The sequence below is a fragment of the Trichomycterus rosablanca genome, chromosome 1 (assembly GCF_030014385.1).
Source record: "Trichomycterus rosablanca isolate fTriRos1 chromosome 1, fTriRos1.hap1, whole genome shotgun sequence".
Classification (NCBI taxonomy): Eukaryota; Metazoa; Chordata; class Actinopteri; order Siluriformes; family Trichomycteridae; genus Trichomycterus; species Trichomycterus rosablanca.
In genome coordinates, this window is record NC_085988.1 from 44,296,201 (window position 1) to 44,315,134 (window position 18,934).

General features: G+C 36.3%; 1 protein-coding gene across 1 annotated transcript in view; it reads left to right on the plus strand.

The window, feature by feature from the left end:
* dgkzb (diacylglycerol kinase, zeta b) overlaps positions 1-13,665 on the plus strand; it is a 29,742-nt gene extending 16,077 nt beyond the window's left edge. The window contains exons 13-31 of the mRNA XM_063003358.1: positions 2,298-2,411; positions 3,222-3,362; positions 4,135-4,213; positions 4,328-4,383; positions 4,465-4,527; positions 5,534-5,607; positions 5,700-5,811; positions 8,171-8,370; positions 8,471-8,571; positions 8,786-8,865; positions 9,807-9,876; positions 9,961-10,001; positions 10,100-10,284; positions 10,838-10,872; positions 11,787-11,836; positions 11,953-12,073; positions 12,186-12,222; positions 12,329-12,428; positions 13,487-13,665. Coding sequence (XP_062859428.1) covers positions 2,298-2,411; positions 3,222-3,362; positions 4,135-4,213; positions 4,328-4,383; positions 4,465-4,527; positions 5,534-5,607; positions 5,700-5,811; positions 8,171-8,370; positions 8,471-8,571; positions 8,786-8,865; positions 9,807-9,876; positions 9,961-10,001; positions 10,100-10,284; positions 10,838-10,872; positions 11,787-11,836; positions 11,953-12,073; positions 12,186-12,222; positions 12,329-12,428; positions 13,487-13,603 — 1,776 coding nt within the window. The 3' untranslated portion in view covers positions 13,604-13,665. The remainder of the gene's footprint in view (positions 1-2,297; positions 2,412-3,221; positions 3,363-4,134; positions 4,214-4,327; positions 4,384-4,464; positions 4,528-5,533; positions 5,608-5,699; positions 5,812-8,170; positions 8,371-8,470; positions 8,572-8,785; positions 8,866-9,806; positions 9,877-9,960; positions 10,002-10,099; positions 10,285-10,837; positions 10,873-11,786; positions 11,837-11,952; positions 12,074-12,185; positions 12,223-12,328; positions 12,429-13,486) is intronic.
* Positions 13,666-18,934: the final 5,269 nt, after the last annotated feature.

The window sequence follows — 18,934 nt, forward strand, 5'->3', positions numbered from 1 at the left end:
TCTGTATTTATAATTACCTAGGTACATTGTTAAGCAGCAACAATTTAAGATGCTTTGTTAAGACTATTAAAGTGGTGATATTGCGTCCAGTGTCTTTAAAAAGTATTTATTCTTCAACCTTGTTTCACATTAATGATTTATAGTCTTCTTGTTGTCTTAACTCTTTCAGCCTGTTCCTCTTCATAAAATTCATTACATTTTGTTAGGTTAGCTGGGTAGCAAAGTTGTAGCAAAATTTTGTCAAAGATTTTTGATGAGGCTAAGGGATGCCTTTCAAGGTCATAATTTTTCTTCTTTTAAAACCATGTCATTGTTGCCTTGTTGCTTTAGATAATTGTATAGTTAAAAGACCGATTTCCTTCTCAGTTTAAGCTTCCTGGCTGATGAAAAAAATGTTTTACATCATTTTACTGTTCGTGTCTCTATAAATCCTGATCAGAATTTTACCAGTCCCTGCTGCTTAACATGATAGTCATCATATTTTACTGTGCAGAAAGTGTTTCCTGGCACTGTTAGATTTATGCCTTGTGTACTTCTCACATGTAAACTTTCACTTCAGTTTCATCAGACCCTGAGACTTTCTGACACTTCAGGGTTTTACAGCTGTTCACGTAACAGTTGGTTTCACAGTAGCAATTTTACCCAGATCCCCTCTAATTAGTTAAAGTTTGGAGGAAAAATCTGGCCTTGGCATTCTGTCTGTATTTTTAATAGCTTATGAGGCTCTTTAAAATGGTATCTTTGAAATGGTCATTAAAATGTCTAATCCACAGATTTCCTACACAAGTCTTCATTTTTAATTGTTACCTTTTTGTGCTCACAAGCCCAGGTGGCCTTTCTTACCAATATACACCGATCAACCATAACATTAAAACCACCTCCTTGTTTCTACACTCACTGTCCATTTTAGCAGCTCCACTTACCATATAGAAGCACTTTGTAGTTCTACAATTACTGACTGCAGTCCATCTGTTTCTCTTCATGCATTGTTAGCCCCCTTTCATGCTGTTCTTCAATGGTCAGGACCCCCACAGGACCACCACAGAGCAGGTATTATTTGGGTGTTGGATCATTCTCAGCACTGCAGTGACACTGACATGGTGGTGGTGTGTTAGTGTGTGTTGTGCTGGTATGAGTGGATCAGACACAGCAGCACTGCTGGAGTTTTTAAACACCTCACTGTCACTACTGGACTGAGAATAGTCCACTAACCAAAAAAATCTAGCCAAAGGCCCCGTGGGCAGCATCCTGTGGGCAGCGTGACCACTGATGAAGGTCTAGAAGATGACCAACTCCAACAGCAACAATAGATGAGCAATCGTCTCTGACTTTTACATCTACTAGGTGGACCAACTAGGTAGGAGTGTCTAATATTTAAAAACTCCAGCAGCGCAGCTGTGTCTGATCCACTCATACCAGCACAACACACACTAACGCACCACCACCATGTCAGTGTCACTGCAGTGCTGAGAATGATCCACCACCCAAATAATACCTGCTCTGTAGTTGTCCTGTGGGGGTCCTGACCATTGAAGAACAGGGTGAAAGCAGGCTAAAAAAGCATGCAGAGAAACAAATGGACTACAGTCAGTAATTGTAGAACTACAAAGTGCTTCTATATGGTAAGTGGAGCTGATAAAATGGACAGTGAGTGTAAAAACAAGTAGGTGGTTTTAATGTTATGGCTGAATTTCATACGTTACCTCAGATTGCTACAAAATCAGACAAGCAGATGAATGAGTTCATAAAAAAAACAAGCACATGTATTATTCATAAACTAAAAGACGAAGGATAGAGAATGTGACTGGTTACAAATTAACATAACACCACCACTATTCCATACAACATTTGGTTTGCACCAAGTTTTTTGTTCCGCTCAGGCCACCGGATACATAATTAACTGAGAGTGAGTCAACAGTGAAAACTTCTACAAACCTTGACTTTTTAACAATGTATCGTAAATCAATACCCTGTTCGATATTGTTGGCTGCTTTGTTCTGTGTACCCCATGAGTTCAAGCAGAGTTCACTGGAAACGTAGGCAAAGGGTTGCTAAAGACCAAGAAAGTATGCAGTGAAAGTCAAATCCTAAAAATTATTAATTGATAGAATATATGTAATAAAAATAAATCAATAACCACAACAGCTTTGACCTTTCTGACACAATGCATACTGGTTAAAAACATAAGACAAATAAAGAAAACACTTAAGTGGGCTAAATACTCTTTCAAGGCACTGCATATCATTCAGTGTATACATTAGTGCCACTGAAGAATTTAATGTTTGCTGAATGTGCAGGTTGGCTGGATCCTGTCTGTGCTGGATGACTTGCAGATAATTCCTCAGCCGGCTGTTGCTGTCCTCCCTCTTGGCACGGGGAATGACCTGGCCAGAACACTAAACTGGGGAGGGGTGAGGAAACCAGATTGCTCTAATATGTTTCTGAAATCATTTGGCATGTAACAGCAAGTGCAGGTTGCCAAATGTGTCTGAAATGCATAGATGCATAGAACTTAGTGTTTCTTGTCTTAGTTGATTTTGGGTTGCTTATATTACAAACCCCATTTCTAGAAAAGTTGGAACTCTTTCTAAAAATGCAATAAATATGGGGGAAAAAAGTGTTCAGTGTTTCAGTGTTTAATTCTATAAGTTAAATATAAACAAATCTAGAATTTAATGCCTGCACAATTTCACAAAAAGCTGGGACAAAGGCATGTTTATCACTGGGTCATCTCATATGGCTTTGTGCCCAGAGAACTTCTCAGCTTTTCTATGCGAAATTAAGATATGCCTTCCTCTTTGCATGATACAATTTTAGGTTGCAATTCTTGATGCAGTGGTAGACTGTGTTAAGTGACAATGATTTTCCAAAGTACTCCAAAGCCCAGGTGTCGTTCCAAAACAGTGTTACTTGTTTTGTTTTTTTGCCTCTGTTCCTCCTTTTTTGTGTCACATTTCATCAGTTAAATAAAAGTTTTTTAAAAGGGATTTGACAAATCACAGTTTTTCATTTCTGTTGCAATTTTTGAAAGTGTCCCAACTTTTCTAGAAATGGGGTTTGTATTTTAGTGGTTATCCTTAGCATCCTTAAGGACCATACCATCATTATGTGTCCTTATCAATTGTAGTAGAATGTATCTTTGGCTAAAGGTTAAACTGTACACAAGTATTTGTGACTTATCACACTGGCAAATCACATGTTTCCTTTGTTTCTTTGTTTAGGGCTACACAGATGAGCCGGTGTCTAAAATTTTGTCACATGTGGAGGATGGGAACATTGTGCAGTTGGACCGCTGGAATCTGAGTGTGGAGCCAAACCTAGAGGCCAGCGAGGAGGAGAAGGATGAACAACAGACAGACAAGGTCAGCTAAGTGCCAGTCTCGACTGATCAAAGTGGTTTTGACAGTATTTTAGTTTGAGGCAGGTGGTCCCAATGTTTTGGCAAATCAGTGTATTTCCAGTGCAGATATCTACTTCACATTTACCTTTCTGTTGCACTTTCTGTTGCATACACTGTTATTGATATTAGTATTTTTGCACAGCTGTTGTTAGCAGTTGCATCTTTGAGACTGACAGTAAGAAATAATTTGCTTTATGCAGCATTGTGGTTAATTTTTTTAGTTTGTGCAGAATTTATGAGGGTCTCTTTAATGGACTTGCAATTTTAATATACTTCATGAATGTAACATTTTCAAAAGTCGTCCAATATGTTCAGTGCTTTGCTGTGTCTTTTGCCCAGGTTGTCTTATCAGTAATTATTGTAGTGCTGCTCATTCTTTGTTCACAGTGTAACTGTTGTTTCAGCTGTTTTAAGTGTATTATTACCTTATTATTACTTATCGGAGAGCACTTTGTAAAATCTTGTGTGACGCATGTTGTTGAATAATTTTACTGAGAAGTTTAGGAAGCTTCTTTGCCTTAATCCCTAATACTTATTATTTTCAGCATAACAACTAACAAAACATGATAGAGAATACTTGTTTTGTAGTACTTGATGTAATAACATTGACATAAATTGATTCCACTTCTTATCAGATTGGGTAGAGTAAAGGATAAAACTTGCCTAAATGCACAAAGTATATCAGTTCTGAAACAAACTGACCAATCAAATCCTTTTTCTGTTTGTAAATATAGCTTCCTATTGATGTATTCAACAACTACTTTAGCTTGGGTTTTGATGCGCATGTGACCTTAGAGTTCCATGAATCTAGAGGTGTGTACCAGCTTTAATTATCTGTTCTATTTGCGTTTTGAGTTTTTTTTATTTAGTTTCTAGTTTTTGAACCGTTTTGAAGAAATATCCTGAACAATTTGATGCTTTTTGCAGAGGCCAAACCTGAAAAATTCAATAGCCGTCTTCGGAACAAGATTTTCTATGCCGGGGTGAGTGTTTTACCACGACTTATAGATTTCTCTGGTATAACTGTATTCTACATACTCAGTTATTTTACTAATTTGTCCTAGACGGCTTTCTCTGACTTCCTAAGTGGCAGTGGCAAAGACCTGTCCAAACACATCAGATTGGTGGTAAGTAGAGATTTCCTTATACGTTTTTAAACTGTCCTTCTAAAACTTAAATAAGAATGATCATGTAGTAAAGAATGTTGTAGTAAAGACAAGTGTCCACCCCAGTACACAAATGTTCGATAAATAAAAAACAAACGACCATTTGTGGTAGCTGTAGTGAAGAGATTCTAGACTGTTTTATTGCGTATTTTATATTGTTCTACTACTACAAGTACTGTTTGTATTTACAAAATACATTTATGTTGTTCAGTAAAAAAAAATGTAAATTTTTCATTGCACTTTTATAAGTTAAATACAGATTCAAGAGGGTCAACAAATCACAGATTTTTGTTACTATTGCATTTTACAAAATGGCCCAACTTTTCTTGATATAATGTTTATAAGATAGCTTACTTACATCTTATTTAGTAATACAATGCATTATAATGCAAACGTTCACAATTTGTTTGTTTTTTTGGACAAATGCAATCAACAAAATATAGAATTAGACCAACAGTGTCTGAACTTATGCAGAAGTTAACTTTACTCCTACAGCTAGCTAGAAAGCTAGAGAGCTACTAACTGTTCTGCTAGGTTTCCTGTTTTTCTATGTGGTTTACAGCATCTATAATTTATTTTGCAATTACTTCCAAAGTTCTCCATAAAGTGTAAGTGAAGCACAGCAGGACATTTTTCATATCCTGCCAGGCTATACATCAACATCACTGATCGTTAAGCCATTAATGGATAGGCTATGGTATAGGCTTAGGGCATGTGTAGTCTATAAATGTCCTTGTTTATGTGAAGCATTATTCCTTGGTAGTTCCATCACTGCTTGAAAGATTCAATAGCATTACTGGGTGGCTTTCTAAGAAATGGATTTGATGTTATTTGATATTGATTTGATATTGCATTCCTTCACAGCTTTGGCATAGTGCCAATTTTTCTTTTATTAAGAAATGCTCTTGAAATAGTTATTGTCTTGTAAAGGTAACGTGTCTTATTTGCTTGTTTTTGACTTGTTTAGTGTGATGACACTGACCTCACTAGTAAAGTTCAGGAGCTAAAGCTGCAGTGTCTGCTCTTCCTCAACATTCCTAGGTAACAGTTACTGTTACAACTTCATCTGCAGTCTCCTCCTAAGTCCTTTCTACAGTTCACTGACTAATAAGCAACAATGATTTGTTTTGAAGGTATTGTGCTGGTACAACACCATGGGGAAACCCTAGTGAACACCATGAATTTGATCCTCAGAGGCATGATGATGGCTGCATAGAAGTAATCGGATTCACCATGACATCTTTGGTAAAACCACCACTCCATCCCTGATCATTAGTATACTTTAGCAGACACTCTTCCAACAACACCAACTCACCTCCCCCACATCTCACAATGTAGTTGTTTGCAATTTCCAACTAGCAAGCACCTTCTCTGACATGCATGTATTCACGTTCTTTTCTGGAAAAAAGCCTCTGCTAAATGCTTCAAATATTGATGTAATTGTGAAAGCCGTTTTGCATATGAAGTCATGCTATGCTCTCTGCAAATCATCCACCACTTGTGCTGAAGTCTTGACCAGCCAGTTGAGATTGCACTTGTCACAGCATTGAGGATCCCTCTTAACTTCAATTCATTGAGCATAGCTCGTTGTACCTGTTAGATGCTCAGCCTGGTCTTTATTACATATATAATATTCCAACTCTAGAGCTTAAAATTTTATATAGTTTTAGTGATTGAATAAAGCATTAGACCTCTTCACCACCAGAGCGCCCCATTGTCTGTTATTTTTGCTAAATAAAAGCTAACAAAATGTACATAGACTTAATCTAGCTATAAAGATTACAACATATACATTTGACAGAATATAAGTAGGGGAAAATGTTGGAATAATGGTTGTTCTTTGCTGCATTTAGGATGAATGCTTGCTTGCTAGTTTTATCACCAGCGATTAGTGAAATAAATAAATTGGTGGTCAAGCCAAAATACACTAGAGCTTTGGCATTCAAACAAAATTGGCGTTTTTAGCAGAGCCTCCACAATATATATGATACAGGTATCTCTCCCTAACAATAGCAAAAATATCCATGCAAAAAAGGGAACTTTTGAACTGTTTAAACTTTTCACTTCCCCCTTCAGCTTTTCTCCCACGCCCCACCAAGGGGCCCACCCCTCATTTTGAATACCACCCAGCTCCAGTTTTTATTTAAGCCTTGCCTTTCTTTGAGTTAATGAAATGATTAATGAATGAATGATAAATGCATGTGCAATGTGCCTGAAATCCAGGAAAACACACTAAAGCAAATTTAACTAATACAAAAATACACATCTTTAAGGGCTTCACTTTTTGCACATTTTATTTTTGTGTAGATTTAATTTTAAATGAATAAATAATTGTCATTTTGTTACAGTTTTTTGGAAATTAATTAAAAATCAAAAACTGAAATTTCTTATGCACAAAAGTATTCAGACACCTTATTCAATACTTTGCAGAAATTACTTTGTCAGCATTTACAGCTGCGAGTCTTATTGGATAAATCTCCAGGGTTTGGGCAGTTTATTCCATTCTTCATACCAGATCCCCTCAAATATCAGATTGGATGGTGAGCGTCTATGAACTGCCACCTTCAAGTCTCTTTACAGATGTTTAATTATGTTTAATTCTGGCCACTCGAGACTTGTCCCAAAGTCGCTCCAGTGTCATTGTCATTAAAGGTGAACTGCCTTTGCCCCAGTCTGAGTTTGCATGTGCTCTGGAAAAGTTTATCTTAAAAAATGTTCCTGTATTTGGCTGCATTTATCTGTTCCTCAGTTTAATTCCTTCGGCTAAAAAGCACCCCAATGCATAATGCTACAACCATCATGTTTCAATGAATGGATAATATTAGACAGGTGATGTGCAGTGTCTGTTTTTTTTCTACCAGACATAGTTTTTGCTACCCAAAGCCTTGTTGCTAGAGTATTTTTGCTCTGAAAGGGGCTTTCATCTTGCCACTTTTAAGTTGGAGTTTTCTAAACAGTGTGTAAAATACTCTAGCAACAACACTTCACTGATAAAGGTCAAATTAATGAAGTGCTGTATGGATGGTTGTCAATTCTTCTTTATCTGCACAGGACCTTTGAAGCTCTTTCAGAGTGACCAATGGGTTCTTTGTTACTTCTCCGACAAAGGCCTTTTTAAATGCTCTCTAAGTTTGTCAATGGTCAGCTCTAGGATAGTTTATGGTTTTACTCAGCTTCTTTTATTTCAAAATTATTGAAGCCTCTGTGCTCCTGGGAACACTCAAAGCCTTACATATTGTTTTATTTCCTCATCCTGGTCTATGCCTTGCCACAATCTTATCATTGTGATTCACAGACAGTTACTTGGACTTAATAGCTTAATAACTTGGACAAAATGTGTAGTGTAAACTGTGGACTCTTATATTCAAATTGCAACAGGTGGAATTAAATCAAGTTCTAAACACATTTTAAGGGCAATTAAAGCCAACATTATGCATTATGCATCCACAGAAAATAGCCAGAATACTTTTGTGAAGAAGAGATTTCAGTATTTGATTATTAATTTATTTATAAAAGACTAATTAAACATGTTTTCATTATGGGTGATTCAGTGGTGCATTTCCTAAGTTACTGAGTAAGCGTGTATTTTGTGGATTGCCTGTAGGCCACACTGCAGGTCGGCGGCCATGGTGAGAGGCTGCATCAATGCCGCGAGGCGACCCTCACCACCTTTAAGTCCATTCCTATGCAGGTGGATGGGGAACCGTGTAGACTGGCCCCATCTGTCATTCACATTACTCTCAGAAACCAGGCCAACATGCTGCAGAAGACCAAGAGGAGGATCTCCCTTCCACAGCTTAATGAGTGAGTGCTTGTGGTATCAGGAATTACCCATTCCTGCCTTCTAAAAAAAATTTGTCGCATGCTCCCACTAGAAACAAACTCATATATTTGTTGTTCTTAGTCAGCAGCACGTCTCTGAACAGCTGCATATCCAGGTCAATCGAATCAGCATGTGTGACTATGAAGCTTTGCACTATGACAAAGAACAGCTCAAAGAGGCCTGTAAGTAAAGGCATTTTATAATGTGGTAAAAATGTTTCCCTGCATAACTTGTATTTTACAATTATTCCAGATTAACTCTACTTGTGTTTCTAGGGCAGCCATATGTCATGTTTCATTTTATTTTAAAATATTAAATGTTTGCATGATTATCATATGTCCTCTTGAAGGTTGTTTTTGGTAAATGCATTTATATGATACATTTTGGATTTTGTAGCTATTCCTCTGGGCACTATTACAGTCAGTGGAGAAAGCAATTTGGAGATTTGTCGGCTGCAGATTGAAAAGCTGCATCAGGTACATTTGAAGAATTGTTCTGAGATGCTTTACAGTGATTAGTATAAACTTGCCATTAAAAAAGCAACATGTAGTTTGAATAAAGGTAAACTGGACATCTGTTATATATAGTGATAAGGTGACCAGATGCAAATTGCAGTGTGGTGTAGGTCTACCTTTAATCATACATACAAATTTAATATAAGTTTAAGTTTAATATAAAAGTTTGTATTAAGTATTTAGACCCTTTGATTTTATTGTGCAGTCTATTGTGTTATGGATTTAATTTTAATGAATTTGTTTGCCATTTTACAGTTCAGTCTAAATTCAATTGCCCATTTTTTTTTCAAAAAATAACAACTAATAAGAGTTTTAAAAATAAAATGTGTTTTTAAAAAGTGTATTTTATATATATGCTTTTTCTCATAGCTTTAAAAATTTTATACATTAATTATTAATACATTTATACAGGATAATTGTAAGGGTAGCACATCCACCCAATATTAATAAATATTGTATTCTAAAGTTAACTGTGCAATGTCTACATTACAAAACGTATGATATTGTAAAGATGAGTGTATAATTATTTAGACCTTTTGAGGAAAAGCTGTTGACTTTGTCACTCCTCCACAAAAGATGCTTGTGGTTTTCTTTATGATGTGATGTGTGATCATCCTCAATGACTGAAATAAATGTAAAGCTGTTCTTTTTTCGTCTACACATATGGTCACAGTTACACCAGCTGAGTTTCATGTTAGAAATGTAAAACTGATTAAAATCATATGAACATTTTACTCAAATGTGTTTAATATGTTATTGTATTGTAGATTACTTATATATGGTGGATTTATTAATAAGAACAGAAAGATGCTGCTTTTAAATTATGTAACAAGGAATTTCCTTGTCTACAGCAACCAGCATATTTACCTAATTATTTCTGTATTTATATTTTTTCTTTTCAGGAGAAACATGGTGTGAATTCTGACACAGCACTCATACCAAAGCTTTCACCAAAATGGTGTTTCCTAGACTGTAAGCAGCATCCCGGCAGTTTGCAAGAATAGCTTTTAGGTGTAACCTTAATGTATGTTTTAATAACATGGTTTTCTTTTACAGGTACAACTGCAGATCGTTTATACAGAATTGACCGTGCTCAGGTATTAATTTTGGGAATGATCTTGTTATAAAAACCTGCAGTATTACTGTATGTTTATGCCTTTCTATTTAAAATGTGTCTGTAATGTTGTTGCTTTAGGAGCATTTGAACTATGTAACTGAGATCTCACAGAATGAGCTTTTTATCTTGGACCCGGAGATGATCACTAAGGAGACAGTGGGCACATCTCCAAGAATGCCAGGAATGGTGGACGCAGTGGGGGAGGACTTTAACGGTTATAACACCAATGCTGAGGGACTGACTGATGCTGAAGCATCCACAAAGTAAGAGTTTTAGTAAAAGCAAGAATAAATTCGAGGCTTAGTCCTGGTAATGTTGAGAATTTTTCTGCTGGAAAATTAGTGACACTGTTCACAGTCAACTGTGCTTAACAGACTTTAATTCAGTCAAGCTTTAAGTGCAGTTCTTGTACGGCAGCCTGTGAGCCTGTGTAAAACACATGGACAAAGAAAAAGCAGGAGCAGGGTCCTCTTTGTGCCCATATAAATAGGCATAGTATGACCGCACAGGCCAAAAAAAGGGCATGCAAAAAAGAAGTTACCAACTGTAGCAAGAATTTTGGAAGCCAAGCCACAAACTTTATAGATATTATTGAAATTTCTCCTCCATCTATTGAGAATGTAAGTTGATGTATGTATATTTTTACACATCAGATTTAACACATTTTTAGAAATGCTATAAAATAGCTTTGTTTTATTTAAATATATCTTAATGTCTAATATTATTAATGACTCATATTATTCTAATTATATTAAGTATATATCATGTTCTTTTGTTTTTGTTCTTATTTCATTTTTCTGCCTCCTGTACTTATAGGTCAGATGAAACTCTTCTGAATGAAACTGATAAAGGTAAAATCACATATGTTTAAACATCATATTGAAATTCAGAACACTCTTACGGTAGTTTTTCTATTGCTGGAACTTCTGGAATCTGTCATCCAAACTTTGGAGCTCAATTTCTTTATATACTTTCAAACAGGCTTTTTACTAGCTAGTGCCACAGTCAGACATGCCTGATAGTTAAATAGTTGATAAATATGTTGTAATGCCCAATTTCACAATTTCTGCACTGCTGGATTTTGCTTTAAATAATTAATAAATATTTTTTTTCAGTTGAATGAAACAGCAAATAAACAAAAAATAATAAAATATATAGTATTTCAGAGTGACTGAATATTTTGTTAATACTACTATGTCATTATTATTCAACCTCTACATAATATCACCGATCTTAAAACCTTCTGCTAGTCTGTATGACTTAAACATGAGTTACAACATGATTAAACCACTGGAAACTCTATCATTATTATTTATTTGCTTCATCTGTGATGTTATATAAACATCACCCAGAGATTCAAGTGTTCAAGGACTTCTTGTTGAATCATATAATTCAAGATCAATTTCAAATGACGGTAAAGTTGACCAATCACACTTTCTCTTTAAATGGCTGGGCTTTGTAATCGCTAACTTTACAACAAGTTCTGTCCATGGATGTAATATACAATTGTTAATTGCAATGTTTAAGTGTAACACAAGTTTAAGTAGAGTGAAGTGCATTTATATTTTTAAACATATTGTGTGAATCAAATAGTAAAAATGTCAGTCAAATCTGTTACAACATAAACTTGTAACACTAAAAAAGGTTAGGGGGTATTCTATGGAGTTTAGAAATGTTTTAGTTTCTAATCGTTAAATTGTCGCTTGTGTTGTTTCCATGAGTGCATGCTGACTTATTTGCTTTTTAATCTTTCTACTTCATACAGACACTATGACGGTGTTGATTGAAAGCATTAAGTCTGATCATCTTAAAAAGGTGGGATTATTTTCATGCTAAACTTCCTTGTTATTATTGAACTTGATATTTTTTGGGTGTTTCCTTTTTATTTAAGCTTTATTTCCTACAAAAAGCCATTAATGTTTGTTTTTCAGCTGATAGAGCTACACAAAGAAGGACAAAGTCTTGAAGTGTATGATGCATTGGGCTGTACTCCACTTCACTATGCTGTAGATAATGGCAACAAGGACATGGTCAGATATATTATAGATAATGGTATGTTGTCATAATTATTATTAAATTTTATAATAATAATAATTAATAAATTTAGCCATCACTATACCCAGTTGCCTGCTAATGTAACTTTTCTTCATGCTGTTTTGAATAGCTTCTCCGAGTATCCTGGATGCTGCCGAAAAGGAGACGTAAGTCAAACTATATATTATATAAGGGATACTATGTTCCACTTATAGTTATGCTTCAGTAGAATAGTTTTGGATTTGTGGGTGTATGTGTGTGTTCACAATGCAGAGGTAGGACGGCATTGCACAAGGCTGCAGCTTCCTGCCAGAGGACGATCTGTGGTTTCTTGGTGGATGCAGGAGCCTCCCTTACAAAGACTGACTTACAGGTGAGTAAATTGGCAAGCACAGAGTATTTTCCTCCTCTAGCAAAAATGCATTAAGAACCCTTATTTATTATCTTTTAGTCACTTTTCCAAAACATTTCCCAAAAATAAAGTAAAACATTTTTATGGGTGCTTGGGTGATGATTGGTTGTGTCTGTCTAGAAGAGATGGTTAACAGTTATGCCATTACTAATGCATTTATGGCCTCTGCTGGCTTGTGGAAGGTACCTGCTTAGAGATGGTGAATAATGGAGAGTAGTGCATGACTCTTACATAATACTGCTCTCTGTGTGAACTTGCCTCAGGCAGATGAAACAAGCGTCAACTGCACACGTGTCAGAGGATGTGGGTGTTGTGTATGGCCCTCCTCAGTCAGGGTTGGGGTCTGCAGTGATAGAGAGAAAAAACAACTGGTTTATTGGATTTGACTAATGGCCCTTGGGTGGATATGTCGGAGAGGACGTGTGACGATTGTGGCCATCCTAAAATCGAGAGTAGAGATTTGCAACAGTAAAGACTGAAATACAAATCAGGTTATTGGATACAACTAGACTGGGATAAAATTGGGGATAAGTGCCAAGAAGGGGATATCCCACCTCACTTTTCTCAGGTATGGCCACCTAATTTAATCATCTTCTACTAGGTGATTAAGCCAGCAGTACAACTATTGTCTTGTAATAGAACTTTGACCAGGAATTTGTGTGTTTATCAAATATAGTGTGTGTTATAGATTAAGCAGTATTGTGTACCTTTTGGCATACCAAATCTTCATCCACTTTATTAATACTTAAGACCTATAGTGTTTTAAAATGACATGTCTGAGAAACATCAGACGGTTGTGGCCTAGCGGTTAAGGTACTGGACTAGTAATCCAAAGGTTGCTGGTTCAAGCCCCACCACTGCCAGGTTGCCACCGTTGGACCCTTGAGCAAGGCCCTTAACCCTCAATTGCTTAGACAATATACCATCACTGTAATGTAAGTCGCTTTGGATAAAAAAGCGTCTGCTAAATGCTGAAAATGTAAATGTAAACATCATCCCTAACCCTTTGCTTCCATCAGGGTGACACTGCAAAGGCACATGCTGAAAAAGCTCAGGACTGGAAGCTGGCTGAGTACCTGGAGAACCAGCAGCACCACCAGATGATCCAGAGGGACGACCATGAGACAGTGGTGTGACCAACTGGCCCGCTGTTATGACATGGCTGAATGATGCAGTGAAAACAGCATGTTGGTGTGAAAAGAGATGGTTCTTTTTGTCTTTGGACTGTAATGCCAAAACAATTCAAAACTTGATGTCCTGATGGGTCAGAGTGCATGAATATGCTTGTCTCGGGGATTTGCTTTGTTCTCCTTTTCATGATATAAGGAAATAATGTGTAAAACGTTTTACGTATCAGGGCTAGAATAGCTATATATGACTGTGGCTTTAGCTTTATGTTAAGTGGACCTCTTTAACCTCAAAGTTATTATAGAAAGATCTCAAGTCTAAATTTTCTTTTATCTGTTTTTAAGAAAGCATTACTGCGTTTGAGTTGGATATGTGCCATGCTTACTAATTCTTTAATCTTTTAACGTTTGCTAGTTTAACGTTTGCTAGTTTTATTCCAATATTAATAATATAAAACTTCTAGTTTTGTCGCTTTGACTGAATTGGACTTGGACAGATGTCTGCATTTAATTCCGCTTTCTTAATTATTGCTGTTTTTGGGTAAATGCTTAAATTTTGCCAAAATGTAGTTGTTAGCATGAATACTTAACTTTTTAAACTGAAAATAATGACTGGCATCTTCTGATTTTTCGCTGTACTTCTTTTTACTCTGATTATTTTTACAACACTTTACCACTCTCCGTTCTCATTATGTTAATACATAGTTTATTGGCTCTTAGAAGTGTTTTCATTAAGAACATTATTAGGACATGTTTTTTAGGAATAAGTTACCTTTTCCTGACCAAGACATCACATGCATTATGTTGGTTTATGAACAGAAATGAAGATTTTTCTTTTACACCCTTTAAGTATTCTAAAATGGTCTTGAAACAAACAGTGCTGTGGAACAAGTATTTGCCTATCACCCGATTTCTCCATCAGGATTTTCTAATAGAGAGCAGATTTCATGGTTCCGTTAATTATGACAAGTCATCCAGGTACAGCGCAATCAAAACAGTCCCAAACCCCCACATTAAGTCTTATAATGTTGTGATGGAATGCAGTGCAAGCTTTACAGATTATGGGATCTGTAGATTTACAGGACCCATGTCTTGAGTCTTTGTGTTCTTTGTGCTTAGCAGTGCTTTGCACCTTGTAACTCTCACATGGATGCCATTTTTGTTCAGTGTCTAATTGTGGAATTGTGTACATTGACATTAACTGAGGCAAGTGTGGCCTGCACTTTTTTAGATTTATCTGAGTTAATTTGTGACCTTAATGAGATGTTGATATGTAATTGGTTACATTTTGGTAGGTCAGCCACTCCTGAAAAAATTATCGCTTTCACTGTGGTTTGCTGGAGTCCTAGAGACTTGACAATGGCTTAGCCTGCTTCACATTGCCAGACAGGTTCTATTTAAGTGGAATTTGGATTTAACAGGTCTGTGGCTAGTAAATTGTCAAATGCGTTTGGTTAACTGGTTGATTTAGCAGGTGAATTACTTTTTAACACATTACTTGTGTTATCTTTGTCTAACATTAAACGTAGTTTATTTGAAACATATTAGTGTGACAAATGCAATAAAAGATGAAATTGGGAAGGGGCAAATACTTTCCACAGCACTGTTTTTGATTTCTCAGCTTAGTGTTATTCTATAGAAAAAACATAGTCACCAATATGTACTGTAATTTCTAATGTTTGCCATAGTCATAATTCTTAATAAGCATTAAGTCAAAGACAGTTCATTAAAATATGGTGGTGATGAGATTTTATAATTAAGTTTATAATTAAGTGCCATGGTGGGTATCAAAAAACCCACTAAAACAAAGTTAAATGTCTTTTTGAATACTCATTAACCTTCAGGTAAACATGAATATTTTATTATGTAAAGAACTAGGTACATTGTTGAGTCTGTTTTGTGCATACTCAGACAACTATTGTTATTGGCGTTTCACACACTTGTTTAACATATGAGTTCGGTATGCTTAATCATGGCTTTTTTAATGCAGTGTGCCATCATTGCCTTAGAATTTATCTTTTTATGTTCTCACAATATAGTCAAATTGCATTGTCAATGCTCCGTTTTGAGTTGCTATGCAATTCAAGATTAGACAGTATGTGTATATATTTATCAAACATTTTAAAAATGTGTGATTACCAGTACCATTACAAATTGCTGTTTATAAATGTGTGCTACTTTATCAGTTTAGTTATCGGTAATGTTTTATTTATAAAAGTACTTTGTAAGTTAATAGATAAAATAATTTGATGTATATTTGTTGTCTGGGCTGGTTTGTTATTGTCTACTTGGAAAAAAATAAAAGATTTATGTTTTATGGGGTTGTTTGTTTTGATTATTTTTATGAGCCTTTTAACTGGGACACCTGCTGTTTTAATAAACATCTGTTCTTGAGGGAGAGTAACTTTAATGCAGGTATTTTAACATACTTTTGGTGTAGAGAAAACGCTTCTTCTTTGATGAGATATGGAGAGCTGTGATGAGCAGAAAATCTTTCCTAACAGCTTTCATGCTGTTTGAATCAGATTATTTACTGGACTGCAGAACACACTGTACTTGATCGTGTTGTTTATTAAGTAATTCTTGCATAATATTGATTAAATGTGTTGGAGTCGTTGCTGCTAAAAGTGCTGAACAAGCCACGAGGACTATTTCTTTTTCAAATGGACAGTGGCCGCTCCTGCCAAATCTCTCAGGGGGGGCAATTGTTGCGATGATGGCCAAGGTGACCCGTTCAATGGGTAAATTAAAGCTTAAATAATTAAATCTTAAGTCATCTGTCATTTTCCCCTTACAAATTACTTTGAACATGGAGAGAGACCAGCTTTACCATCAATCATAACATTAGGTAAAACCTTCACCCTAACAATTTAATTCAGTCTTCATCAGATAGTATTTTATTGTAGGTGCAGCAGATCCAGAATAAAGATTGGCATCGGGGCTGATGTGCAATGAATAAAGAAGTACAATTAAACAATTGGGGAGATACAATAAGTGCAATCACAATTCACAATTTAAAAATGACATTACTTATTATAAAAGTAATTATATTATTATATAATTATATTATATTATAAAAGTAAATTGTAATTTACTTGTAACTGTAGATACTTACTTGATGTTTAAATTTGGTCTGGGTGGCCCTAATTCTTAAGTTGCTAATTTATCCTGATTACACGATGGAGTTGCTCCGAACTGAGGTGATGGTAGTCATGGTGACGAGATCGCAACACCAGGTTACGTGTGACACAAGCACGTAAGCACAATGTATTGTTGGATAAGGTTGTTTCTTAATTATATAAAAATGTGTTTTACAAACTATTTTTAGGTCATCTTTATATAGAAAGAGTACAACTTTTTATAGTATAACAGAACTTAGAAGAATGGATTGAAAGAAGGTTGGATGTGTGACTAGACAAATACAGTAAAACACACTTGTGAGGGACGTTTATGTCATGGCAGTATGTTGATTTTATTTATTTATTTATAAGACCAAACCTTTTATAATTTTATTGTGGAATCTTGGAAAATCAAGCACTTGGTGGACATTTCTCAGCACTGCAATGACACTAACATGGTAATGGCATGGTAGTGTGTGTTGTACTGGTATGAATGTAGCAGATTTTTAAACACCTCAATGTCAGTGCTGGTAGAAGAATAGTGCTCCAACCAGAAATATAAAGCCACCAGCATTTTGTGATTAATCCTTTGCCAATTATTATATCAGTGGACACATGCATGAACAAAGAAAATACCTCGAGTAGAACTACAATGAATGTTAACAGGTTGTCTTTCTAATAAAGAGGACAGTCACTACCATGTTCTTGCAGTGCTGAGAATGATCCATCACCCAAACATTGGGTAGGTGGGGGTCTTATTGATTGTTAAATGGAATGGCAAAGTGTAGAGCAACAATTAGTAATTATACTGTATACCCACAAAGTTTATCTGTATGGTACAACCCCAAATCAGAAAAAGGGGGGGGCCCTGGCCCAAAACATTTTGCGATGCCTATCAACATTTATGATACAATATATTTTTATTTCCGAGGGCCCTCCATTTTAAGGATCCTCTGACTAATAGGGACTTTGACCCCAGGGCCTCTTGGGGGCCCTAGCCATGCTTTTGGGGCCCCTAGCCATGCTTTTGGGGCCCCTAGCCATGATTTTGGGCCCTAGCCATGCTTTTGGGGCCCTAGCCATGCTTTTGGGCCCCTTATGAAAATGGATGAGGCGTTGTGGCACTGCTCTGACTTCGACTTCTGGCTATTAGGGTCCTAGGAAAGAGGGGGGCATATTTTTAGAGGGCCCTGGTTATGAGAGCCCCTACCAGGGGGCCCTAGAGAAGAGCAGGGCATACCATTAGAGGGCCCTTGATCACGAGGGCCCCTGCTATGGGGCCCTTGACTTCCATAGAAGTCGTTTACTATGGCTCCTTGACTTTCTAGGGACCTACAAATTGCCAGGCAAGCTACCATATTTCATAACAGACGTTTCGTTGCAAATATGCGATTCAGGCCCTTACTTAATGTTTCTGAATTTGTATTGTTTCAAAATTATTATGTTCAATTTCTCTTAAGCGCAGAGACACAAATTAATTTAGCAATTTTGCAATTATTTAAATTTAAGACAAGCAATTTCAAGCAGTTTGAATGCATACACACACTTAACTGAGTTATTTGATGTTCTTTTCATGCCTGACAATATGTCCAACAGTGAGCTCACTTTAAAGGCTAACTCACTCGCTGCAGCATATCCTTCAGATCTGAACATGAGCAACTCTTTGCCCAGGGGCCCAGACTATCCTTAATCCGTCCTTGCTGCTGATAACAGTCTGGATGGTCCTTTTCATCTTTAGTCTGGAGCACACGGAGTCCATTTCTTCCAAAAAAAGACCTGGAATGCTGATTCATCTGACCACAATACACATTTCTACTGTGTGATGGTCCATCCTAGATGCCTTAGAGCCCAGAGAAGCTGCTTCTGGACGTGGTTAACATAAGGCTTCTTTTTTGCACAGTAAAGTTTTAAGTGGCATTTGTGCATGTAACTCCATGTTGTCGTGCTTGACAAAGGTTTGCCAAAGTAATTCCTTCCCCTTGATGCGGTGCCGTCTGAGGGATCAAAGATCACAGGCGTTCAGCTTAAGCTTGCACCCTTGGCCTTTATGCACTGAAATTCCTCCTGATTCCTTGTATCATTTAATGATATTATGCACTGTAGAGGGAGAAATATGCAAATCCCTTACAATCTTTCTTTGAGGTACATTGTTTTTAAACATTTCAATCATTTTCTCACACATTTGTTGACAAACTGGAGATCCTCTGATCATCTTTGCTCA